A 27,375-nucleotide genomic window follows, 5' to 3' on the forward strand; every position below is an offset into this window, starting at 1 on the left:
GACAACAATAATATTGCCCTATTATTGTTATTTTTGTTCTTCTCAATGGATGCTTAACCCATGCTATGTTTTTTATCACCATGTTTAAAGTGAAATAAAGCAATGAAGAAAAGAATGGATCTATCTCCATAGACATTGGACCAAGACGCCCCTTAAATAGAGGAAAACTGTTAGGTCAAGAACCTAGCAGTGATCTCATTGTTTATTGCTTTCTCCCCTGTCCAAAATACGTCTTTGCTTTCTATGTCAATCTTCCCTTTTTTCTCCTGTAATGGGATGATAGGTTAAAATACCAAACCATCTACTTTCTGACATGCACTAGACAAGTCAATATTGACTGAATCTTCCGGGGAGCTGGCTGATCAAATCTGTCAAATCTTTGTGGTGGTTTAATAAGCCCAGATGCCTGTTTCATCTATCAGAGGAGCACATACCTCTGCCATAGCAAACCTGGCATCTGGGAATATGTGTTCCTGCCTAAGCTGCTTCCACACAAAGCCCAGAATCTGAGGGCCTTAACACCTGTAATTCAGGCAAACAGTTGTTTGGCTTGATATATAATAGTCCGTAGCTCTCTGTCATTTCACTTTAGCTGGTTGGTTGCTGTATAAGGTTGAGCAGAACATGTCAGAGTCTCTGTGACTTCAATTCATTGATTGCAGATGGACTGTCATGGCTTCAACACGAGGACATAGTCTTTTACAAAAGAGGCTGCTATTCTTATTTCCTTGAAACTACCTTTCAGATTGCCTGTGCTCCTAACCTACCTCGCTAGCAATGTAAGGTATGATGCCAGATTGTGAACTCAACAAACATGCAAAAACGTAATTTATTCTACAAACTTGAGAAAAAGATTAAAATCTCCAGCTGAGATTATTATGGCCTGCTAGGATGGCAGGCTGGGATCTCTCATCTGTATAGTTAGGTTGCCTCAACACATCTGCCTGAGTCTGCAGATGAGGCCTAAAATACTATTTGTGGGGTTTGGTTTTGTTAACATTAATGACTTGACAGTGCTTGTTTTAACAGTAGAAAAGTTATTTGTTGCTCCTTCCTTTCCATTGTTTGCAATGTTTTCTTTTTAAGATTTCAGGTTATTACTAAAAACTGCTAAAGGTGTATTAGAAAGACAGCTTTGACAAAAAAGGTTTGCCACAGATGCCTCAACAATACCAGTCCTCATCAAACCAGTAGTATGGATCATCTGTAGTTTTTCTGGAGAAGTGTGGTGAAGGGAGAACACCATGATTCTGGCTAAAGGAAGATGGGAAAGGAATATTTGACAAAACATATTTTTTTCTCTCACAAAGAGCCTGGGGCCTGACCTGCTTCATTGCTTGACACCTCAGTTCCACCGTATCTCTGTGCTTCACCGACTTACTCCAAAGCTGTTTAACACTCCCCCGAAATTAGGAGAAAGCAAAAGAGTGTTAATGGGGACACACACGACTCAGCCACCATCCCTGGAGGCCTTTAGGAGACGTTTAGATGTAGAGCTGAGTGATGTGGGTTAGCGGGGGACTGGTTAGTGTTAGGTCAGAGGTTGGACTGGGTGATCTGGGAGGTGTCTTCCAACCTCGGTGATTCTGTGATTCTGTGATTTTGTGAGATATATGTTATTAGCCGAGTAGAAAACCCTGACTGTAGGAGTACACCAAAACACCAGCGCGATCTCCACATTCGGTCAGCGGCCCCAACCATTCCTCGCCCTCCCCGGGGCTGTCCCCAGCGTGCCCTGAGGAGGGGCTGAGGACCAAGGGGCAGGCGACAGGAGGAACTACACTTCCCAGCAAGCCGCAGGGAGGCGAGGAGGGAGGTGAAAGCGAGCCCCTGACGGCGGAGGCGGGCAGCGGCGGGCGGCTGCCTTCAGCGAGCTCCTGGCCGCGGCCATCGGCGGGGCGCGGGCATGGCGCTGCCGGGGGCGCCCCTCAAGGTGTGCATCGTGGGCTCGGGCAACTGGTGAGTGCAGCCCCCGGGGGCACCGCAGCCGTGGCCCCGGCCCGGCTCCATCCTCCCCACGGCCGTGCTCGCCTCGGCCTGCCCGGAGCTGCCCGCCCGGGGCCGCCCTGCCCCGGCCCGGAGCCCGGGGGGAGCCCGGAGGGGACCCGGGGAGGAACCGGGGGGGAGCCGGGGGGGAGCCGGGGGGCTTCGGGCCGGTGTTTCTTGCGTGTTTCTTCAGCAGATCGCGACTAAAAGGCTGCCTGTGGGGCTGCTGTAACAAGTTCAGCTCTCCCCGGGAGTGGATGTGTGTTGTGTACCTCTCTCTGCATTATGTTTTCCCCTTGAAAGCTCAGAGGAGAGCCGTGGCTTGTCTCAGATGCCTTCTCGTTTTCCAGTTGATTGTGTCAAAGCACACGGAAGGCTCAAGACAAGGTTTTATTGCTGCATCCAGCGCTAGCTTATAATTAGGCTTAAATAAACTTACGGTCTCGCTGTTGTGTTTGCTGAAGGCAATAGATTTAGTAATTATTTCCCTGAGAGGAGTATCACGTTTATAATCCTTCCCCGTCTCACTTCCTTAATTTCTTTATCGTTCCTAATCACCGCTTCTACCCTGGATCACCATTTACAACGAGTAAGTTAAGTACGATATATATATATCTTTCCACAGTCTGTCAGTTCAATTAGTAGTGCTAGGCATACATTATTTCTGGTTTTTGGAAGGTTAAATCTAACTTCAGGGGAGTTTAGTTTTGCAAAGAGCAACACCCTACAGTTTACTAAGCACAGCTCAACATCCACAGAGGTGATCTTGGACTTGTTGCTTGTCCCACTTGTGTGCCATTAGATTTTGATGTAATTTTGCATGCTTCAAAAAAATCAGCAACAGCAAAGTTGTGTTTTTCCTTGTTATGGCTTACTGAGGGGACGGCTGACATTTCAGCACGGCATCTCTTCCTTTCCTTGCACTAGACTGTAAGGTCCAGGGGGTGACAGACCTCAAACCCAACTGTAATGGGCTCTTAGCAGTTTGGAGATTGGGGTTTTTGTGGTTCTGGGTGAGGTGACCCTGTCCCCCAAGTGCCAGTAACCGTCTGAATGCCTTTGCCTCCTCACAGCCCTTTAGCCTATATCTGGGACAGAAAAAAAGAAACTAAAGGAGCTTGGCACAACAATGACAGTTCAGAGCGGTTGAGGTAATCACCTTGGATGATAAACTGCTTCCAGCCCAACTTGTTTGGTCGGCTTGCTAGGGGGAAGGTCACCTTCCTAACAAAGCTAACTTGGCAGGGGTCTGACACCTGATGGAAGGTCGTGGAGCGGGACAGATGGCTCGAAAGTCACGGAAGAGCAGGAGCTGTGTTGGTTTTTTTTTATTCTTTTTGCCCAGGTGCAGTTGCTCAGCTGGTAGATAAGCATTAGGATCCTTAAGGTAAAAAAAAATAAAAAATAAATTGCCTGCATGTGAAGAGAGTACACCTTGGGAATATGCCTTGGAGCCTCAGGGTTCAAGGGCAGTGGTCAGATTCAGTGAAAAACACTGCAGACACTGTCTCTGGTATGTATGATAGCCTGCTCTTCTGATAACACTTCAGGGCACGTTAACAAGGGGTGTACAACCAGAATTCACCCCTGGGTGGTTTGCTAGAACCAGCTCCTGGTTAATCAGATGGCCTAGCTTGAAAAGAAACTATAGTTTGGGAAGAGAGGTAAAATTACTGGGGCAGAGGGATTCATATGGCTGGGAACTTGCTATAGAAAAGTGGGAGATAAAACTTCGGGTTTAACTGAGGTAGGGTTTTTTTTAGGAAAAAGCGGTAGGGCTAATGGTATTATGTGTGTTTGTATGTTGTGAGCTCCACTGACATTTAGGAGTTTCTGGGTTTTATATGTTGCTTTTAAAATGGGGTGAGGCTGACAAAGATACACCGTAATGGTGAAGGGCAGGAGACAGAGTGCGTGTTCTTGCTCAGTGAGCTCAGACACTTCTGGAAAAGTGTTAAATAAGAAATGTATGAGCTTGTACTTGGGAGTGCCATCGGTATGCGTTGCAAGGAGGAGAACCACTGTTAGCTGTGTGACCGTCTCGTTGTGTTACCCATCAGCTGGGTCATGCCAGGGGGTAAGCTTCACAAGGACATCCCTCACTGCCCGTTTTGCTATGTAACTGAGCTGCCACAGGCACCAACTACTACAATCCAGCTCACACGTGAACTGAATAAACAGGCAAGAATTCCAGTTCCTTCGCCTTGTGATGTGTCAGGAGTACACCAAAAGACGAGCCAGAAATCCCAGTAATGATTCCAGGGTACATCGTGAGGAGTGCTGGGACACAGAAGGGAGTATGGGCTTGTCTGGTGGGTTAACAGGTGTGGGGAGCTGGTATTTCACCTTGAGTGGCCCTAGAGGCTGTTGTTTGACCTTGCTAAATTCAGTCCCACAGCAGCTGTTGCAGTGCAACAGGAAGTGGGGGACCGGAGGAGTCAGAATATTCTTGAATTCAGGAACTAAAACTTGTCATTTTTTTGCAGCTTTAGGGAGTAGTACGAACAAAGACAGCTGAGATGTTTTATATGTTATTTAATACTGGAATGAATATCTTGCTTGAGAAATACAGGCTGTTGAACTTTATGCTGGCAAATGAAAATCCCAGTTGGGCAGTTGCTGAATCGCTCGTTTCTGTCTTTATCAACACCGAGCACACAGCGAGTCGGGAAGCTCAAAGCTGAAGCCAGCGACTTGCCAGGATCCAGGCCGCCTATATAAATCTGCACCAGCATATTTGCTTTTGCTCATGGCCAGCGATACGCTTTCTGCAAAAACACACACCAGCGTTGGGTTGAGTGTCATTTTTACTGTTTGTGCAGACCTCAGAGCCGGAGGGTTGGGCTGGTGAGTTGTCTGCCACGGCAGGGAAACCGCTCTGGCTGCCTCCCCACCTCGTGCACGAGCCTGATAAGAGATGCCTGACAGCTGGGGCTTCTGGATCACCTCCTGAACCCGGGGGACTCTGTGGTGTGTGAAGGGCTATTAGAGAAATGCATTCCAGCTTTTCAACATGCGCAGTTTTATGGTTTGCCTGAAGAAGGGCTGCTTCAGATACCGTATTTTTTTTCTGCTGCTGCTTGGAAAGCGACCCTAGGCCTGCGATAGCACGCATTCTTAAGACAGCAAAATGAGCTGTGCCGTATGAAAAGCTCTCAGAGGATATTGAATCTATTTGGTTTACTAGCTAAGAGTTTATTACAAATGATGTCCATAATGAATTTAGGGGAGTGTGTGTATATAACTAGATTGGTAAAATTAAAGCGTTCACACCTCCAGATAAAGTGTGCTATTCCTCCCCACCCCAGCACCAAGTACTAGAAAGTCACGGTATTAGAAGTTTAACTGGCAGGGAGAAAAGAGGAAATATGCAGAAATGGGAAGCCTCAGATCTGTGACTGTATATTTTTGTCACATCTTTCTGATTTTTTTTTTGTCTCCTTAGTGGACTGCCAGTAATTATGAAGCCTCCTTGCCACAGAAAAGGAAATTAGCTGAGCAGGCATTGTAAAATCCCATCTTTTTCTTCTGTATAGCATTCAGGCTAGGAATAGAAGGAAAGGTTGTGTTTGTTCCTTGTCACGTGTGTAGCTTCAGTTATTCTGCTTAATTTCATTGTGGTTTAGAGATTTGAGCAGTAAAGGTGCTCGCCATCCTACAGGTTTCATTGTGTGCTCTTCTTGGGGCGCTAACTGATAGGAGCGTCTGCCTGCCAATTCAGAGGATGCCATTGCAACAAGTACATTCGGTGAGATGGGCAGCACACCCGTAAATCTTACATCTTATGCAAAGTGTAAGTGCTTCTTCTCTTTAAATGTGTGTCAATATTCTACAGAAATTGTTGGGTTAGTTATCTTGGCAAAGAAAAGTTCCTGCTTCTTAAAGGCGAAGATTATCCCTAAAATTGAACATGTCATTTTTACCACTGCACTGAAGATATAATCCGTTTGACTTGTGGAAATACAATAAGCCAAGCTCTCTCTGGATAGCAGGTTAGCAGACAAAACAGGAGAAGTTTAGTAAATGCTTCTGTCCAACATACTCTAAATACATTTATTTGCTTGAGAGAAAGAAGTAAGTGTGAATGGCTGCTGTGTTTTCTGCTTCTTTTACTGGACCAAAACCACCAAGTAGTAATTGGTTGAATAATCAGTGAACTTCTGTTCATTTTAAAGAAAATCTCTTTCTTCTAGGGCAAAATCATCTCATCGTTTTTTAATATTTTTGTTTTGTTTTCTTTCCTGCAGGGGTTCTGCGGTTGCCAAAATAATAGGCAATAATGTTAAAAAATTACAGAAGTTTGCTTCCACAGTGAAGATGTGGGTCTTCGAGGAGAATATTAATGGGAGAAAACTGACAGAGATAATAAATAACGAACATGAAAATGTAAAATACCTTCCCGGGTACAAGCTGCCAGATAACGTGGTAAGGCACAGAAGCTAGATTTGATCTAGTTACAGAGGCAATATTGCTCGTGCTGTGAATGGGAGTAGAAATTTATTTTGTTAACGCTGTTAAGTTTTATAATATTTCAAACTGCATTTATAATATTTCAAACTGAGGAGGTCAGAGATTTGAACACACAAAATTACGCAGGTAGGTAAATTCAACATGCTATACTCTTTTTTTTTTTTTTTTTCTTTTTTGGCCTCACTTTTGTATTTGTTACTACAATTTCTCTATATGGAAGTAAATGTGAAAGAGGGCGAGATTAATGGCCGTGACTATACCCATTATAAAAAATTTGGCCGTGGCTTTGGAAGGGAGCTGGCTGTTCAATAAGAATTGGAGGGATTTAACGTACTCTGAAACTCTTAAAAAGAATTACAGGGTGAGAGCTAGATTAATTCTCAAGAAAGCTGCAAGCCCTTTGTGGTTTGTCAGTTGCCTTTTGCTCTGTACAGTCAGATTGGCACGTTAGGTGTAGCATGGCCAGGGCAGAACAGCAGGACTCCACATCCCCGCTGTGTTGGTGTGACATGATGGTGGGTGGCTTGGTGGTGAATCTTGCCCTGAAGATGTTCTAGGAAGAGACTGCAGCATCTGGCAGTTCAGTAGGGATTTGGGGCTGGGAAAACATGAATTGTCGTGTATTGCAGTGTTTTTGGGGTTTTATTTTGGCTAACAACGAAGCTGAAATCCCATTTGCCTAGCCTTCGCTACCAAGCATGGTGTTTCTCCTGTCCTCTACCTGCTCACTTAAGTTTATTACTAGATTGTGAATCAGTGTGTGTTATTTTAAGGTGGTCATCAAGTGTTAGGAAAATGGTGTCCAGCAAGTGATTTCAAACTAGGTCACCTTCCTAAAAGGTAAACAAAATCTATGAGTGCAGAGAAACAGAATATAAACTAAAAGATTTAAAAGGACTGGTGAAGAAATTTGAGAGCACAAGGAATTAATTACACTCCTTTTTTACCATGCAGTAATGTATCAAAAATTCAGATTATTTTGTCAAAGAGAAGGCAGTTTCTTATTCTGTATTTATTTACTCAAAATACTTGTTTGTATGTCTTTGAATTTTCTTTGCACTAACTATGCTGGTGGCTGTGAAGATGCCACTTTCAAGGCATAAAACAGCTTATTTGAAAACTTTAATTCTTTTGCTTTTCTGGGAAGTTTGTTACGACTTATTGTCAATGATGAGGCACAGTTATTTGTAGCGTTTGGTATAAGAACAAAGTGTGCTTTTATTTAGATGTTAACACTTGTGCATAGCGTTGATTTTAAGACATTATGTGGCCTTTCTCTCTCATAAATACGTAGGTTGCCATCCCAAACCTTAATGAAGCCGTACAGGATGCAGACTTGCTGGTTTTTGTCATTCCTCATCAGTTCATTCATAAGGTCTGCGACGAAATCACAGGACGAGTACCCAAGAAAGCTCTCGGTATAACTCTGATAAAGGTATAATAATTATTGTGCATAAAAAATAGAATGGAATGGAATTTAGAATGGAATTTTCTAAAACAAGATGGCTTGGAATTTGATATGAAAAGTCTGTGTTACTCGCTTGGTTGTCCCATTAAACCTTTTGAGATGCAAGACTGGAATTTGTCTCAGCCATTAGTGGATTGTTATGTGGTGTTTTATTTTAGTCTAGTGCTTGCAGGAAGAGGAAAATGAGGTTGTTCACAAGCCTTGAACATATCCCTTCCCCCTTTCTTTTTTGCACCACCAAGCTTTCCAATCTTTCATTTGTTGTTTCCAAACGCATCATTAGGTGGAGAACAGAGCACAAGCATAATGCTTTGATTGTTAACGCACATCCCACACACTGAGTTGATCATTTTAAGAACTACTGAGGGAATTTCATGTGACTGAGCTCTTGTTCGTGTCAAAGATTATGTTTCAACAAGAGAGATTGTTCAGCATGGCCCGAAAAGACAGTCCAAGCATGGGAACTCAGAGTGGGGCAAAGATGTAGGAATTAAGTGTTTCACTAGAGTGTTAGTAGTTCTGGTGACAGAATTATTAAATGTAGGTGTGCTTCTTATTTTCTCGTGTTTTAGCTGCAGAGGATAATCTAGTACCACAAGGTACAGGAGAATGCTTTGTACGTGGTTGAGAGTAGACCACTTTTTCAGCACACATTCCCTTGTCTACTATAACTTCTGGCAAATGATCCATTTATGGATCTGTTTTAAAGGAGGATAAAACCCACAAAACTATCACTATTGACCAGAAGCTTGTCTCTTTAGTTTGACTAAATAAGCTCATCAAGTCTGTGTTGTTTCGTTTAGTGCTGACATGATAAATTATTGAGATGTATGAAAAGGTATTGCTGCCTGAGTGTACTTGCTGCATTTTGTGGGAAAGCTTTTCATATGGTAGAAGGATAAAATAAAGCAGTGTTGAAAGAACTGAATGCATAGCATCAAAACCACGCAGCTGTCCTAGATGCCCTAAAGTTTTAAAACTTTTATTGCTTTGAAGCTGTCAAGCAGTTTATGTCTCTTTCTTCTGTAAGCTCACAATAATCTTTATTCTTCCTTACTTTGCTAAACGTGATTTATGTTCTCATATCTTCAGTGCTAGAAACAACTTTTATGAAACGGGTGGACTGAGTGAGGATTTATTTCAGCATGTCTGAAATCAGAACCTGGGCCTGTGCTCCCTTGGGAGTACTGCTCAGGGTATTGATTGCAAGTGTGTTAATGGAGTATTGATTAAGGGCTATGCCTTTTAAAAAAAAAAGGGGGGGGGGAAGGGAGGAGGTTACTTAAAATAAAAATAATAATAAAAAAGCCCATAAAGCCCATACTTGCTCTAATGTAAGCACAATAGTGACACCTGCCATGCAAAGCAGAGTTGGTTACTGGGCAGGTTCCCACTGTCTCACTGTGGCACAGTGCACGGCCTTTCAATTTTATTTTAATTTTTCAGGAGAATGCAAAGTACGTGTTAGCTTTTATCAAAAGGCGTAATTGTGCATCTTTAAAAGAATCATATAAGAAAGGGCAGAGATTGATACAACACTGGAACTAAGTGATAGAGGCAGGAATGCATTCTTTCCTCTACTTTTGCAGCTTCTTTAAGCATGCTGCTTTTGTCCCAGTCATATTTTTAATGGTCTGATTATGCTCACCACTAATGCTATTAAAGTGCTTTGTGTTAACTTTGACAGTTAAAGTGCACTTCTCTGAAAAATAGCATTAGTGGGTCCTCTTGTTTCTTTGCTTTCGAAATTGCTTGAGAAGTTAACGTGTCATCTTTTTCTTCATTTTTCTTTTATTTTTTTTTCCTATTTTATGACAGTCAAATCTTCAAACAGAGCTTTTTGTCTGCTAATAAAACTAAATCTATGGGAAATAAAGACATTTGCCTGCTAGTTAATCTGTGTTCCTGTTCAAATATTTGCAGCTGTGTTGCTTTACATCAGTTCTGATGTCTGATACCTACAAGCACCTAACGTTTCTTTGTGCAGCTATGGGGGGAGGGATGCAGTCTGAATCATGCATGGCTTACGGTGCAGTTCAGCACAGCAATCAGGGAGCACTCAAATACTCCTCAGGCAGCCTCAACATTGATCTCATTTTCATCTACCCGTGTCCGGCCCCAGGGATTGCTCTGGCTGGCGCGTTAGGACTCAAGTGGTAAGCCCACAGAATTGGACTTGCATTGCCAGGGGAGCATTGCTGCCCGGTGGAAATTCCTGTGCTGGAGCCTTGGTTTGGGGTGGGGAGTGTTTGTTTTTTTTTTCTCCTGTCATCTATCATCCTGTATTGGATTTGACTTCTCGAGAAACAGGTGCAGCTCTCCTTGACTTTGTCAGAAGTTGCATTTGTTTCATAGCAAAGCTAATTTTTGGCACCCAAGCCTCTCTATCTCCTTTCACTTGGATGAATAATTGTTGTGTACGTATTTACGTTTTTGGAGTTGTTCCCAATGTATATTTTTCTGTTTATTAATCGCTGCTTAGGAGGGTGGAGGAGGATCCTGGCAATTACTTCATAGGGACATCGTTGGCACTCTTAGGGAAAAATGCGTTGGGGTTGCCATGCCCCCACAACATTAAAATATGGTACTGTGTACAAAGTTGTGTGCTGTGCCAAAGAAAGACCATTTCAGTAGCTTGTCTGCCAGGCTCCTGTTCTAAAAGCTCAAAAGACGTCTCCTACCCCATTTGGCAAGGTAGGATTTTGTGGTTTTATTTGGAGTTTTTGATTCAGGCAATTCAGGGTACCAGATTCTGTTCTCCATTGCAGCATTTATCTCTAGGGTGACCTTTTCTAAAGCCCTATGTCTCCCCTACTTTCATCCTTTTTAAAGAATACTTTATAGGTGCAAAATATATATATCTTTAGAAGTCAGTATTGTTCAGCTTTCTACGTATCAGTGGCCTGCTGTTCTACTTTTAGTGTTCTTCAAGAAAATTACAGTGTGTTTGTCCTCCTAAACCACTGTTGGCATTATGCAGGAGGGAACTGGTCTCTAATATTTCAGTTCAGATCCCTCTTCACCAAACAAATCATTGGGATGACGTTTTGTGAGTTCTGCAGTTTCAGATCCGAGTGCACAAGTGATGTATCAGTGATGTTTCACTAAGTTGGCTCAGATAGGTCACAACAAAATCAGAAGCTTCACTGGTAGCAAATTCATCATCTTTGGTCTCTATCCAAGCAGACCTTGGTGCAGCACCCATGGACAAGACTAACTGTGATGTGCTTTCTTCTGTATCGTGTCTAATGAATGCCACTTTTGTAATTCCACTTAATGTTGGCTGCAGGGAATAGATGAAGGCCCGGAGGGACTCAAACTGATCTCTGACATTATTCGAGAGAAGATGGGAATAGACATCAGTGTGCTGATGGGAGCTAACATTGCCAATGAGGTGGCAGCAGAGAAATTCTGTGAAACCACAATAGGTAATGTTCCAAGAAATAACGATGTTTAAACTGTGCTCCTGTCCTCACAGGTGCACACCAAATAGCTCAGATTTCGTAGTTTTCAACATTAACTGGCTGTTATCAGAAGCTCTTGGGTCCTTCTTATTTTAATGTTGAATTTCCTAGAATGTATACATGTCCAGAAGTACTAGGAGAATATCAGGAGTAGAGGGAGAGAAAGGAGAGCAATTTTATATAATCTTAAAAGGGTTGTAACCTTTAGCAAGTGAAATACTAAGCATGCTTTTTATCACTTTCCACATAACAAACTGCTTTATTGTGTTGCTGTGCTTAAGTTTTTTCTTGGATTTGCATGGCTTAATATGGATAAATGATTATATATTCCATATTCCAGCTTAGCTCTCTGTTTTTTTAGGTGTCAGTATCTTCTTTTAAGTTCTCAGAATAATGAGTTCCCCTATGCACTAGGCATAGCTTTAGTTCTGTGTTGGCATCTGTAACATTTGCAGCACAAACATGTGCCTAGTCTTGCATTTCACAGTCTCTGCATACGTATATATGTGCATGTACATACATGCAGGTGCTCGCATATAAAATAGAGTTAATGTTATTTTTTCAGTGTTTGTAGTTTTGTCCATTTTTAGTTTCGTCATCTCTTTAACTTACTATTATTAACGCCTGTATTTAACTTATTTTTAAATGGTTGAATTACCTTTCAGGGCTTAGAAACACCTGTGAATGTCAGCATGCTCAGTTAATAAAATAACCACGATGTGCCTTTATCAATAAGTATTTTTCAGAATACAGACCTTAAAATAATTGATAGAATTGCACCTGCTGTATTTCTAATTCAGCATTGCTCTATTATTAACTGTTATTTTAAAGAGAATGGTCAAATAAAAAAAGTATAGAGAATTAATTGAATTATTATTTAGAATCTCTCAATGAATTATGGAGAAGTTCAGCTCAGTGTAGAGCTTTTAGGTGTGAAGGAGTCTTTTTAGGATGAAGTCGGTTTAGGATGAACAACCTTATCTCAGCTTTTAAGTATTCTGACTTGCCCAGGAAAGACTAAATAATGCCCAAATAAATTATTCATTGGTGGTTTTTATCCTTCCTTTCTCTTTCTCAACAGGCAGCAAAATCTTGGAAAATGGCCTTCTCTTCAAAGAACTCCTGCAGACTCCAAACTTCCGAATAACGGTGGTAGATGATGCAGATACTGTTGAGCTTTGTGGTGCTCTGAAGGTAAGAATAACAGCCTGCAGCTTGCACAAAGAGGGAACAGTGATTCTTGTAGAAGAAAAAAAGAAAAAAGTGGATCTTTTCATTTAAAGAATTAAGTTTATTATACTTTATATTATATAAAACTGCTACATTTCCTGAAGAACCAGATATGGCAGCAGAACGCTCTGAGAATTGGCTTTTAGATCCTTGTCTTGCTGTCTCCTCAGTTCTCTATCTTTCACTTAGCTTACACATGGTCACAAAACAAGTGTTGATTTCATCTAACTAGCCAAAATGTTTTTAAATACATATTAGTTCACTTTTTCTTCATATAGCAGGGCGTGCACAAAAAGAAAGTGAGAAGTTGGTATTAATCCTTTGTGTCTGGTGGCCAAAATATTCCCCTCTTCACTGACTTACGTACTGCAGGCACTATTGAGTGTTATACTTTGTGGACACAAAATGCATAAAGTCCATGTGGATAACCCCATAAAAAAGTGACTTGAATAGGAAAATAGGAAAAGGAAAAAAAGGAAAATAGGAAAAAAGTTATTTCAGAGAGTTACTTATCTGGACTTCTTTTGGAAATAAAATCAATGTTGGCAGGAAGCAAAGGCTGGTTTAAACATACCTGATATTTTTTTCAGGTTCATTTACAGGCCATTTATGAAGGGAAAGCATTAGTAGCCTGGGACCCTAGCCAATAGTTCACATTATCTGATACCTATCGTGGAAACATTTTTGATGGATGTAGCAGTATAGTAGATAATTTGGCTTGCTTTTTTGTTTGTTTGTTTTGACTAATTATTTTATATTGCTTTGTTTTCTTTCTTTTAATTAAGTGGAATCTAAACAATTCATCTGAGAAACTGCCAGGCCAATGAACAATGTCTTTAAGCTAAAGAGTTCTGATTCCTGCTTCTGTTAATCAGTAGAAATTAGACTGTAACGACGTAATTTCTGACATACTAATTTTCTAAGTAATTTTGTTCTGAGAGCTGTTATATTACAAGTCCTGAGAAGAAGGAGGTTATGAGTCTGTATTCTGGTCTAATGGGCCATGCTTTGAAGATTCCTTTCTCCTCGTTTCTCTTCTCCTCCTTTCCCTGTATTTACAGTAATTTCTCAAGGTTGTGGAGCTTGTAATTTGGCTTCACAGCCATTGCTTGAAACTGCTGCTATGGTGATGTGCAAGGTTAGCAGGAAAGAAATCCTTGTATATAGAACTATCAAATGAGTCAAAAAAGTTATACAGATTTTTTATTTTTCTTTTCAGCCTGATGTTTTCTAACTAGCTTGATTTTTTTGCTTAATGGATAAGTTCTGTTGCAGACAAATGTTTCTTCCAGAAAAATCTCTTGAAGGGACTCTGAGGATGAGTGTGCCCATCAGACTCAGCAGCTAGTCAGCAGACATTCAAGCGCCATTGTAAAAGTCCCAGAGAGCAGCAGAGCAATCTCTCTTTGGAAGTGGAGAGTAATTTAAATCAATTGTTCTTCTTGACCTGGAAAGGTGCCGAGGTGAAACTTGTGTAATTTCTTTGTAGCCTTGTTTTGTTCCTCCCTCCTGCTCTGTTTTAGTCTTGCAGCCTGCAGACTGAGCTCTGCAGTTGCATTTCTAAAAAACTGTATGTGCTCCGTGTGCTCTGGTCATTTGGTGTTGGTTGCAGTATATTTTGTTAACTGAGATTAGACTTCCAAAAAATGCGTGGTATGAGCTCTAAACAAAAAAGTGAATTAAAGATAGATTAGTTCATTTAAAAATATTAAGTATTTCTTGCCAGATTAAAAGGCATTGACTGATATAAAGTGGCATAGGTAGTCATTCTAATACAGGTGATGTTTTTCAAACACGCACATCTTTCTTAATCTTAAAGACATTTTTATGTAAATGTTATTTATAAACAAGTATTTTTTCGTTTAAAACCCTTTCTCCTTTAATCTTGTGCTGACAGTGTGTAAACAATTTCCTGAGCTGTTTTTAACTCAAACATTGTGAAATTATATTCATGCTTTGCTAATATGTGTTCCACTGAAAGAAAATGAAGAAGCTAAAATTAAACTGATGAGTATGTTTCTATTGCCTGTGCAAAGCAAAATGCAAAACTGAAATGTGAATGGTGCTATGTAAATTTGAGCATTTTTTCTTGTAAGTTGTACATTCTTATTAGTAGGGACAGTTGTTTGCTAATGGTAATGGCAAGCACTTTGCTTTTTATATTGTTAATCTGATAATCCTCGTAGCAAAAAATGTGAAAAATAACCCTATTTTCATGTGATTGTTTATAGGGGAAAAATCTCAAATACATCTTCTGTCAGTTGACAGTTACTTTATTGAACTTGCGAAGTTACTTCATGAAAAATACTAAATTGTAAGAAAAAAAAAATGTTATTTAACTTGATGGAAGGAAGACATTCCTACTTGGGAAGATGTCAATATTGTGTGCTGTAAAGATACAGGTATAAAGAAGAGGTTCTGCTCATCTTCTGTAGCAGTGCTTGTTCAGACTGATGGCACTGTCACTACAAACTACATTTTAGAGAACAGAAGTAAGCAGCTCCACGTGCCTGTCCAAACGTTCTTTTTGGGTGAGCAAATAGTAAAAGCAACCCTTTATGTGTATTTAATGGGTATTTCTCACCGCACTGTAAGAAATAGCTTATTCTCCCAGCTTCCTCATTTTTCCATAAACACCAGCTTGGGAAAATGAGGCTTTTCTTGGTACCTCTGGTGTAATAGACTAGATCCTATGAAATGTTTATGCTTCCCTCTCTCTATTTCTGCAAGCGGGGATGATTTTCAATGTGGTTGGCTGCCTAAAGGTTGGGGAAAAAATACAGAAGGATAACAGAGAGTGCTCTAAGCACAGCTTTCCCTTACAATAATGATAATTTTAGCTTTGAAATCTGTCTTTTGAAGCATATTTAAATTCAGGCAGTAATAATAGGTATTGCAGCTGGGTGATCGTGAAGGAACACGTGCTTTATTGCTATTTTTATATATCTGCACATACATACTGAATATCCATTTCATTTGCTGTATTTATTTTTTGTAACAATAGGCTGATGGAGCTGTGCTGAAGTATAGAAAACGGTGCAGGGAAACTGCAGGCTTCCATCAGCCTAGAGACTGGCTGAATAGGCAGTGGCAGTCGTTTTACAAAATCTGATGATATTCAGGAAGAACAGCTGTCTACAATAACTTGTTGGCTGTAGGAAAAAAAATGTGCTTGGCGTGTTCTTCTCTACAAGGATTTCTTTCTTTTGAGGGCTGGAGCGCATTTCACATTTATTCGGCGACCTTTTCTAAGGGATGAAGTCAGGAATGAACGTCAGATTTGGATTGTTCAAAGTGTCCAGATGGCTTTACAAGCAGCAGGACCCCAGGCTGCCTCCAACTTCCAGCTGTCATTTGCCAGACAATGTTGGGGCCTTCCTAGGAAGTGCTTAGAGGTGATGACACCGCTGTAAGAACCATACATGCAGCTGTGCACACACCTTTGCAGCTTATGGATGTGTTCCTGGCTGCTCACGGGTACTGCAGGGCAGCACAGCCCCATGTTTATCACCTTTGGGGTGTCTAAGGAGTCTCTTGGGGCCTGTGTCAGCGTGTTGTCTTGCAAGCAAACAGCACAGACTGAGCTGGTGCATGACCTAGTGGCATCCGTGAGAAGCAATATAACAGCAATATAACACGCACTTCTCAGTGTAAACTCTACTGGGATCTCTTACCCAGAGCAGGAGTGTCGGGGCAGAGCGTGAGGGAAAGAGTTGAGAATCTAATCTCTGCGTATGGCAGTGCTGCAGCTGCCTGATGTCTTGCCTCGTGGCTGTGGAGAGACAAACTCGCTCAGTGGCGGCAGCCGGGGACTGCAGGAAGGAGAAGCAGCACCAGCTGTGGTTGCCTTTCCCGGCAGAGCTTCAGATCTGTCTCTAAATCTTACAGCTCCGACTTAACTAAGCAAAGAAGAAAGAAATATAACTGATTTATTGTTTACGGAAGCCAGCAGTGTGACTTCCAGAGGTGTTCCTGCAAAGTGTGTTTATGGCAGCCATCGTCGGATGGTCAGTCTAGCTACTGTAGATGTTGACTGTGGTAATTACTCTTTCCTGAGATTAGCTGGAGATGAAAACCATTATTTATGTTCAAGTTTGCCAGGAGCAAGCAAACAGTTTATGCTGAGCCTCTCTAGCAGCCCTGCTGGTACTGTCCTTGATTTGTTGGGTCTCCAGCTGACCTCTCATCTGTGACTCGAAGAAAGGAGCTTCTACAAATTTATGTGTAAGCAGGAGGGAAAGCAAGCTGTGCTGAGCTGTGACACTGCATCACGGAAGGCTTGATGTCCCAGCTGAATTAAGATCTCTACTTCGCCCTCTAATGGTCCATTTGATTATGGAGATGTAAAGACTGCCTCAGAAGTGGCTTCTGAAGCTGTCTTCATGAGTACTCCACAAACTCAATGTAAACAGGGTAGAACTGTAAGGTGGATATTTCTTCTGAGCAGTGACACTGTGAGGGGATGGTCTGGCAGCAGTCTGCAATCTTGTTAGCCGTGGGTTTTGGGTCATCTATTGCATTTGTGACTTCTGGCATGCTTGCAGCAGGTCATGTGCAAATAAAAGGCACTTTTTCACACTTACTCTGAACTGCAATGGAGGCACTGCCTGGCATCAACATTTCTTTTCTGGAAATTATCTTCCAATAACCTGGTGGTAAAATAACCGAGTCCAGACCTTGCTCACATTCCAGAAAAAGTAGGGCTAGGACTAACACCAGCTTCAGAGTACCAGACCAGCTAGGGAGTCACCTGATACTGTGAAGTATTTTAATAGCTTAAAACCATCTGCAATTTTAAAACACCCTGTGCATCTTGCTTACAGGATGCGTGCTTTAATGTAAAAAGCTGTTAGTGCTGAGATCGGGGAAATGTGTTCACTCAAGCATGAAGTAGTTCGGAGAGCTCCAGTCCCCTAGGCCAAGAGGAACGCTCTATTGCAGTCATTTTGAGTTTGTTCTGAGAGTATTTTTGAACCTTTAGAACAGCAGGTTTGCCTTCTGGCTCAAGTCATCCTTGTTATTGGGCCCTCAGCCCCCATGTTCTGCGTGCAGATACAGAAAGCGTTTCTGCTAGCAGAAATTCAGGATCCCTCCTCTTGCACAAATGTGTACCCACTGCATTTGCAAGGACTCTTCTAACTTCAAATGTAGGCTCTGGCAACAGCAGTGCTTGCGATCCTTCTCCTTTGCATTAGTGGCAGTACTGATTAAATATTATAGACAGCAAATGGTGCTTGGAGCTGGCATTTCTTAAATAATTGACTTCATCCCATCAACAGAGTAAGCGGAATTATGAACGTCAACAGTAAGAAAAGGATAATGCGTGCTGCAACAGCAGGGATCTCTCAAACCTTTTTTGACCTTATTAGTCCTAAGTAGGTGGACTGGTGGACTGGGGTGTCAAGGAAGAGGTTGGGATGCACTGCTGGCCTGATACACCACAAACCAGATAGAGATAACGCTGTTTTGGACAGATAGATGCACGATTCTCCCCATACACACCTGATCAGCTTTTAGGGGGTTGCTCTAGTGCCATCAGGCTCTTGTGTGTTTATTTGTGCTTTGCTTATGCATCTTTGTGAAATAAACTCAGCTTAGTGCCTGCACCCCAAGATCTCAAGTACCAAGCTACTTATTTTGGTCTTACTTTGGACAGAAAGATGACTAAGTATCAAGTTTTTTTTCAGTTTTGCTTTTTTGTTTTTATTATTTATTTATTTATTTATTTTAAAGGAGAGGTGTAGCTTTCAGTGTTGTATAATTGAGTTTTCTCTACAGGAGGGAGTTGTCACAGATTCTTTGAGGGTTTAAGCGAAACCATGTGGCGGAGCTTCCCAGTTCATACCAGTGGCCGGGGGGTTATGTTGACCAGGATGTAATAGTCTCCTAGGCGTGGGTGTGTGTTCAGGAGCATAACAAGTTGTCTCGTTTCCTCATTATTTGCAAGCTGTGTGCAAGAGCACACAATGGGGGCATTGTACACAGAAGGAGCTGAGCGTTTCAGAGCTAGAATCACAGCTTCCCTCCTTCCCTATCCCATTTCCTCAGAAGTAGCTCACGTTGGTAAGACTTGCTTAAAACAATATTTATACTGCTCCGAAGACAAACATTGTAAAAGGTAAAAGTAGACAACAAAATGCCATAGGGCAAATCCTGCTGTAAATTTTGGTTGTAGTGGAAAGTAGTGGAAAACGCCCAGAGGTTGTTCAAAAATGTTTTTGTTTTTAGCTGAGTGCTAAACATTTACAGACTTCACACACGTGTAAATTCCAGTTAAAGTGGGTTATCCCATCAGAAAACTTTTTAAACATTTTAAACATGTTTGACGTCTTGCTTTGCCACCAAATGAACAAATATTAGCAGTTGCTCCAGGAGAAGTGTCTGATCGCAGCCAGGATTTAAGCCAAGATGATCCCAAGTGCCAGCTTTAAAAGTCTAATCATCTGCTGCTGCTGTCATGCCTGATGTCAAAATTTCTGTCTGCAGTTTTTAAGGGCCACCTACAGACCTCCACCAGTGCTCAGAAAGTGAAGAGCCATCCTCGGACCCCATTTGGTTGAGGGAAGGAGCCATGGTTGGCCTCACAGCACTGCAGTTACCTGCAATTTTTCGCTCTTATAGTGCCAAAAAGGAAATAAAAATGCTAGTGAAAGCAACACACAGCTTAACAGCCAACTTCAGACTGTTGCCATTTCTTCAGCAACAGTTAAAGGTTTCCTTTCCGGCATCGGGAGCTGCAGTAGGTGCTGTAATGTAGGTTAGTTATCCTGTGGTCTCTGAGGTCACTGCCGCTGTTGTTGCTTGCACACAGATGTTACTACATCTATTGCTTCCTTGTTTGCTTTATCAGGGCATCACGATCCCATCTCCTTCGGAGAGTTTTTATCTTTTTTATTTGTAGTAGCGGCAAACTAAGTCTGAGTAGCCTCCGACTCCTGCTGGCTGATCTTGTCAGGCCAGAAAATAGCTTTTATGGTCATTTTGCTCAAACATCTCTCAGCTAATCTGTTTTATCTGTTGTATGTTTATAAACCAAAGAGGAGATGGTACAGCTGATAGCTCATGAAGAAATACTACATTCTTTTTAGGAGGCTGTCACCAGATCTAAAGGGGGAAAAAAAGCTCAGATTTTGTTTAGGAAAGGCCTCCCATATCATGAACCTTCTGGGAAGCCTATTAATTATTACTGTTACTGGAACTCTGTGTCCTTAAAAGGGCTGAATACCATTACCTTGGCAGAATTTGGCCCCTTAGCATATCAGCATGAAAGTCAATAGAAGTTCTCAATTACTTTAAACATAAAAAAATATGGGTAGGGGGCTGTGGGATGTCAGTCTACCTTCATCCCTACCTCAGGGCAGGGACAATTCAATCCAGATAAAATCTTTTGGATGTAGTATAATATTTTCTTAAAGATAGTCAATAATAACAGCTGCACAGCCTCCTGGGCAGCTTTGTTCCAGAGCTTTAACTATGTTTTTATACTTGGAAATAATTTACTAATGTAAGTTTTATCATCTTTTTTCTTTTTTTAGGTTAACCCAGAAACCTTTTTTTTTTTAAAAAAGTCTTACATTAATAAAGTATCTGTTGTTCTTAAGAACATCTGTGTTCTGTACCGTCATGTGTTCTAGGATTCCATAAGCAATAAGTCACTCATTTTCCATTTGTTTCTCCTCTTCTTGTTAGAATATAGTGGCAGTAGGAGCTGGGTTTTGTGATGGCCTTCGTTGTGGTGACAATACCAAAGCTGCTGTTATTCGCCTCGGCCTGATGGAGATGATTGCCTTTGCCAGAATTTTTTGCAAAGGACAGGTGTCTACTGCCACTTTCCTGGAGAGCTGTGGAGTTGCTGATCTCATCACAACATGTTACGGTGGCCGGAATCGACGTGTAGCAGAAGCATTTGTTAAAACTGGGAAGGTACCTTATTTACTGGGTGAATTCCATTGCTGGAAGTATTAGCACTCCTCTCTGGGTTGTTAGGGTAATAGTACAGTTATCCGAGATAGGTTAGATGTACTGAGGGACCACCCTTCTCTTTCCTCTCACTTCTGAGTGTGTTACAAGAATAGAATAAATTATAAGGTGTTTTTAAAAAATAAAAATAAAAAATAGGAGAGATTTTTTTGAGGAAAAAAGAGCTGCAGGGATAAGAAGCTGGGAGACGTAGGAAGAAGAATATTTATGAACAAGAATATGGGAGAATATATATGCTCCTCAAGTTCACTTTTGACTAAGAAAAACCCTCAATAACATCTTTTTTATTATTATTATATTTTTAATCCAGGTGATGTTGTCAGACTTGGGAAAACTTTATTGTATCTCTTCTTTTCTTCCTCCCTCCTTCCCCCATTCTTTAGTCTATTGAAGAATTGGAGCAAGAAATGTTGAATGGTCAGAAACTGCAAGGACCACAGACTTCTGCAGAAGTGTATCGCATCCTCAAGCAGAAGGGAATGCTGGAAAAGTAAGTAAGAACAGATAAAGCCAGTTCTGCATGCACCTTTTTTATATCTGTAACTCTTTTCGGTTTTGGTCTTGATATTTTCAAGAAGGTTTTGCTAAAAGCAAGTCACTGCAGTAAGAGTAGCTTAATCCTCAGTTAAAATCACCAAAAACAGTGAATAAAACCTCAAAATATACTTCTGTCACTACAGCTAATAGTATGATACTAAATTTGTGAATGCCCTTCTGTTTTCAGGATGTATTGCTATCTATTGCTATCGTAGAAAGGCATTGCATTAACATGTAAATTGAATAAAATACCTGCAAATAAAAGCTGAGCTTCCTAAAGAGACTTTTAAAGAGACTCTACAGCTCATTTCATAGTAGTAAATTTATTGTTTGTCTCCAAAGAGAGGAGCTTTGTTATTAAAACCCATATAACTGATCAGCCAAATAGAGTGGCTGCTTCTATCCACCTGGATTCTACCTGAGATACTGCAGTTCTCTTTCCTAATGTGACTTCCACTTAGATCTAGAATGAAACCTGACATCAGCTTGTCTAGCTCAATTTTACTGAGGCGTGAAATTAAGCAGGTTGTCCTGGCTTGTTCGTCTGTATTCATTTGAGTTGGTACATGTATGTTACCTAAAACCACACGCACAGTTGTCTCCTTATGAGATTAAGGGATGCATTATCACAATCTATTCCCAATGAGGTAAAATCCAAAAATAAATGACTGCCAGTCATAAGACCAAGCCTTGTCCTTATTTTTTTCCAGAGCAGTTTTTAAAATCTATTTTAATGGATCAACTCTATTAAATTGCTTATTTTCTAACATTATCTTTGGGAGTAAGGCACCTAAATCAGCCTCTGCAGTGTGCTAACGGCAGGGAAAAAAAATTAAAATGTTGGTTTCAGCCCCTGCTGTTTATGATACTCTAAATAAGATAGGATACTGTGCTTGTTTTTTTTCTTCTTCTTCTTTTTTCCCTGTTGTATGCTGCAACAAATAGAGGACGATATAATTTCTTGAGTTATATTTTCAGTGGAAAAATATGAAAGCTCATTTCAGTTGCTCATTTCTGTCTGGTGTACCGAGTGTGTTGGTCCTTCATGAAAGGTGTCATTCAGCAAGACTTTTGAAAGAAACTTTCAAAGTGATTTTTTTTTTCAAAAGCTCACTTGCTGCTGCTTAAAGCCACAGTAAAATAGTCATGGTTTCAAGGTGAAGAGTTAGGACTACAATAAGAGTAAAAATTCATACTCTCATCCTGTAAATAGACTCCCAAGTCTACATAGAAATACTCAGAAGTCAGTGAAGTTCTAGAGAAGAAACTTGGTAATAGGGCTGTGCCTGTTGGTATTTACAGTGCAATTTGTTGTTTTCGTTTTGATAGTTGCAGAACAAACCCTCTTAATGTGCTCACACATCAGGTGCACTTGGAGTTTGCTGGCCATGAGCCTGCAGTCAGCCTTGATTCTTCCTTTCCTGGGTGAAGTGTGGCAGACGTTCACAACACAGTAATGTTCGCTGTGATAAACAGCAAGAAATGGGTATCAAGATGTGGTTTGTGGTAGCAGTCCTTCTCTAAGCTTTCTGGTAAACAGCAGTGCTGTTTCTGAACTGTGAAACTAGCTTTTGTTTCTGAATGCACATAGTATCTTTTGTGGCTATCCCACATGAGCATAACAAAATTGATTTCAGTGCTGACATTTAAGTTACATTAAAAGCAAATATCACTCCCCCCAACCCAATACAAAGTGAATAACAAGTGAGGCTTGTTAAAAAAATGCAAAACTCTCCATATTTTTTTTTCTGCATACTCCCTGGTAAGAGCTTTACAATAATAGAGTAAGAATTAGAGTACAATATGGAGTAGCTATGTGGCTATCTGCTAATTTTGGTTCCACTGATGAAATAAAACCAAAAACCAAGTCAGTTGCATTGGCTTGAAATAATTCTTACTCTTCCTGCAATTTTTGTCTTGCCTTCCACAAAAATAAACCAAATGAAACGGACGTGCATTTCATAGCAAGACGTCAAAAAGTTTCAGATATTTCAAAATGTAGCATTTAATTTTTGAGCATTATCAGTAAAAGCCATTAAAAACTGAGGACTAAATCCACAAGCATGTCCATTCCCTCTCTTTTTTTTTTCCCAGTGCAGCAAAATACTTTATTCATTCAGGTACAAAGTCTGTATCTGCCTCTGAGAGTGCTGTAGTGGTACTCTTGAGTGGATTGCTCCTGGCTTCTCCTGGGATTACTGGCTCACTTTGAGGAGTCTAGTTCAGAGCTATGTGGTGATCCAGAATTACCTCAGTATAACACATCTTAGCAGAGTGTATTGGCATGCATGTGCAGTGCTCAGGACTGGTTGGGGGTTCTGTTCTGTGCTACCTTTGTGCATTACCGATAAAATCTTAGGGTGTCTGGTGGGACCGCTTTCACGAGGAGAAAATCCTATTTCAGTTCTATTCTGAATCACTCAGAAATTAACTGTCCACTGTTCCTAATGCTTCTTATATTTTTTTTTTTATTTCAATCAAAATAACTTAGTGCGTGTGGTGAAAATTTATCAGAATAAAAGGCCACACTGAAATGGCAAATTTATTTCTGGTGAACGTATATTTAACCCATTAAAATTCAGCAAACTCTGTCTAAAAATGGGACTTGTCTGCCTCTGTCTGTCCAGGATGGGAAGAAAGCAAATTTAAAGTTCTGTACAGTGTATTGGCTGTAATTACCATTCAGGTAGCAAAGAAGCCTGAATAATTTGAGCTTTGCTGGAAACAAGGCCAATTTTAAAAATGAAAAGGAGAGGGGGGAGAGGAGATTAAATGTAGATTTTGAAACACAAAATTCAATTTTGGACTTATTATTAAAAATTTGACCTTTAATTCCTTCTTGGGTCTCTGTGTCATATTCTGCAATTGTATTATCAAATTATGGTTCAGATATGATGCATAACTGACATGCCAGGCATCTTTTTTTTTTAACGATAGGTAGAAACTGCTGTAAAAATGTCAAGGCAAGATGTGTTTTTAATTTTCTGTTTTTTATATAACTTAATAGTTATGCCATACATAATGAATGTTGCAGGCTCCATTATAGCTAGTTAGATTTCTGAGAGAGTGACTCATTTTAGAAATGCATGCGGGTTCTGTATTTATCCAGTGCTTTTCAGCCCAGTGTGAGTGCTTGACAAATGCTGCAAGAAATTGATTTTTCAGTCTCCCTCTTTTCCCTTCCCTCACCCCATCCTATTTTTCTTTCCTTTAAAAAAAAAATATTATGGAATAATCTTACACTGCATTTGCTTTCCCCACCCTGTTTCCTTAGGTTTCCACTATTCACTGCTGTATATCAAATCTGCTACGAAGGGAAGCCTGTCAAGGAGATGATATCCTGCCTTCAGAGTCATCCAGAGCACATATAAAAGCAATCAGGCCATTCTCCTCGTGCAGCTTTTTGCCTTTCAGATTTGTATTCGGGTTCAAGTGGATGCATCATTAAGCTTCCTACAAAGCTGCTCACTAGGCAACAGTACCACCATGAGTGTCTCTGAATGGATATTGGTTTTTGTTTTACAGCCTAGTTTGACATAGCATGCAGTGTTGTTGGCTTGGTGACTGTCGTTTTGCTGGCTAAAATACAGCTGATTTCAAGATGCGCAATGCAAAAGTTGCACTACGTATATAGTCTACGTACAGAAGTGTACTTGGTGTGTGTTCCTGCAGTATCAAACACGATGTTTTGGTGTCTCTCATTAAGGCCTAGTCCAAAATCCACTGGACACTATGGGAGGAGTCCCACTGGTTTTCATGGCTTTCATGAATCAAGCCTTTAACCTTGAAATATTCGGAGTCTTTCTATTAGAACTTGATTTATTTCATCATACACATTGAGATTTTAATGTTTTGCATGTTTGTATTAATTTAAGCAATATTAATGCAAAAGAAGTGGTAACAGTTATTCAGGGGCTGCAGGGACCTTTTAGTGAACTGTGGTGAAGAGTATTACAATTTCTGAAGGTCTTTAAAACTGCCAGACCATTTTGAAACCAATTTATAACTGAATTTAAAGTTTTTAAGTACACTGTTTTAAAGGGAATATCCCAGAGGGGGATCATGACCTCCCCTTCTGTTTTTTAATCCTTGCATTTTTGTATTTCTCTGTTTGTCCCTTGCTGTTCCCAGGTGTTGGGTTCTCCTAGAATCCCATTCCCCAAAACGAGTGGGTGATTTTGACCCCGGGGTCCTGAACCCTGCAACCTAGGGTTCATTTTAGTCTTGTACACGTGCTCGTTCTTCACTAGTATAGTTTGATGGGTGGGGAAGAATACTCCTGGAGTATCTACTGCTCAAAACTGTCACGCTGTTTTTCTAGCTTAACCACCAGCTACAAAGTGTTGGGCTCCACACCACACTCCAAGGAACGTTCAGGGAATCCCCTGGTAGCTCGTGCTTGTGTTGTCAGAGGGGTTGTATGCCATTATGCTGACTGCATTCATTTCAGTGCCTGCCAGTGACTGATGCGTCAGCCGGACTGTAGTCCTGAACCAGCCTCCCCAGAGAAATGATGAATTCTGAAGTTGTTCTTTCACCAGAGAAAACTTTAGTGGGTGCTGGATCAAGTCCTTCATGTCTTGAAAGCTTCGTAAAGAGATCTGTCTCTTCTATTCCCCAGGTTTTTCAACTAATTATTTTTTTCAGGCACTTTTGCTTTAATAATGAGGTTAATTTTATTTATTATTGGAAATCTTGTCATTTTTTGTGGAGTAGTTTTTGGAGGTTTTCTCTGTTGGTTGGTTGCTTTTTTAGGAGGGTTGATACAAGAGGAAGTAGATAAATGTAATCTTCTGTCTTGCTTTCCTTGTATACCAAACTGCATTTTTTTTTGGGTAAAATATACGGTAGGCACATAAAGAGTGGACCTCACTCTTGCAGCTGGAAGTCAAAGGTTACAATCAAGTTTTACAGAGCTCAGGACAAAGCCCATCAGCTCTGAGTATACACTCCAAATCTCTGAGCACTACCACAGCTGATTACCTTGTTCGCTGTCCTTGGCGGTGTTTTTAGACCAGAAATTGTGAGCAGAAACCCATCCTGCAGCTTTAAGTTGTCCTTTGGAACGTGATAAGACAAAGGGGATGCCTGTGAATAATTGTCATCCTTACTTAAGTAGCCTGGATTGCTCTGAAATAATTTGGACAACTTTGTATGGCCAGGAGGCTGCTTCAGGGCAGGGGTACCGTTTCTTGTGTTCCAGTAACGTTTTACGTTAATTTTTAGAAGATATTGTGAATGTCCTCAGATATTCAGGGCTGTGAAAGATTATTTTGCCTTACTTCTGATTTTGTGCTAAGCGTAACAAAGATGGCAAGAAGGTAAATAACATAAGATGTTTGCGGATAATCACTGGTAGAGCAGACTTGGAGAAAGCACTCTGCTGTGACAATTAAAAGGGCGTTTGAAGATTGGAAGCACTGTTCCACTAACGCACACATGGAGCATACACTCCTCGTTACTGCATAACTTTCACTGTGTCTGCTTATGCTTTGTGTGTTTGTTTGTTTGTTTTTTAATGCCAAGCTGGTTGGCTTTGCCTTTATATGTATATATACATATATATATATATATATAAACTTGTTTTTTACATGCAGTATCTAGAATAGTGTTTTGTAAGATACATAAAGGGCTAAATGTGGTAAATTAATATATATTTTAAGATGATTTCTTTATTCCAGTACTACTTCCACTGAAACCCCAAAATCTCAATTGTTCTTGTTTTGTACAGAAGCCTGTTCAAAGACAAATCCAGAGAAAGGCTTTTTACATAACTCCTTTTCTTCCTCTCCAGTCTTGAATGGTATTCTTGTTCTTTTCAAAGAACGAGGTTTCAGTAACTAAGATAATTTATTTTAACTTCTATACATACTTCACCATTTCCATTTGCTTTTCAGTGCTTGAGAGCATTCAGCTTGGCACTAGGTATTTTTCCTCACTAATACTTCCTTCTAATTAAAGACTGTGATAAAGACTGGAGCGGAACAATTACAATCTTATTCTGCAAACCCTCTTTTGCTTAGTACTGGGGTAGTCTTACTGCAAACATTAACCCCTGTGTAAGATTTTTGCATACCAGGCTGTAAGTTTGTAACTAATTTTTGATTTATGAACATTAATTATTACCTAACGTTACATACTCAACTCGCCCTAGACGTGTGTACTGATTTTGTTTAAAGATTGTGAATATATACCCATCTGAAGAATTAGTGCAAATAAACATTTTGTCTTGGGAATCAA

General features: G+C 40.6%; 1 protein-coding gene across 1 annotated transcript; it reads left to right on the top strand.

Moving 5' to 3' along the window:
- The first annotated feature begins 1,824 nt into the window (after positions 1-1,824).
- GPD1L (glycerol-3-phosphate dehydrogenase 1 like) lies at positions 1,825-27,375 on the top strand. The gene is made up of 8 exons (XM_082752867.1): positions 1,825-1,959; positions 6,234-6,411; positions 7,751-7,891; positions 11,214-11,352; positions 12,470-12,582; positions 20,308-20,541; positions 20,982-21,088; positions 24,410-27,375. Exons 1-8 carry the CDS (start codon positions 1,907-1,909, stop codon positions 24,504-24,506), a joined length of 1,062 nt encoding a protein of 353 aa, XP_082608993.1. The 5' UTR covers positions 1,825-1,906; the 3' UTR covers positions 24,507-27,375.

The sequence above is a fragment of the Aythya marila genome (assembly GCF_965140915.1).
Source record: "Aythya marila genome assembly, chromosome: 2".
Classification (NCBI taxonomy): Eukaryota; Metazoa; Chordata; class Aves; order Anseriformes; family Anatidae; genus Aythya; species Aythya marila.

What these genes read in the sequence shown, in the direction of transcription:
- GPD1L (XM_082752867.1), top strand. Translation starts at nt 1,907, where the DNA reads ATGGCGCTGCCGGGGGCGCCCCTCAAGGTGTGCATCGTGGGCTCGGGC. An exon ending in ACAAGCTGCCAGATAACGTG is followed by an intron (nt 6,412 to 7,750) that starts GTAAGGCACAGA and finishes ATAAATACGTAG; the next exon opens with GTTGCCATCCCAAACCTTAA. An exon ending in AGCTTTGTGGTGCTCTGAAG is followed by an intron (nt 12,583 to 20,307) that starts GTAAGAATAACA and finishes TCTTCTTGTTAG; the next exon opens with AATATAGTGGCAGTAGGAGC.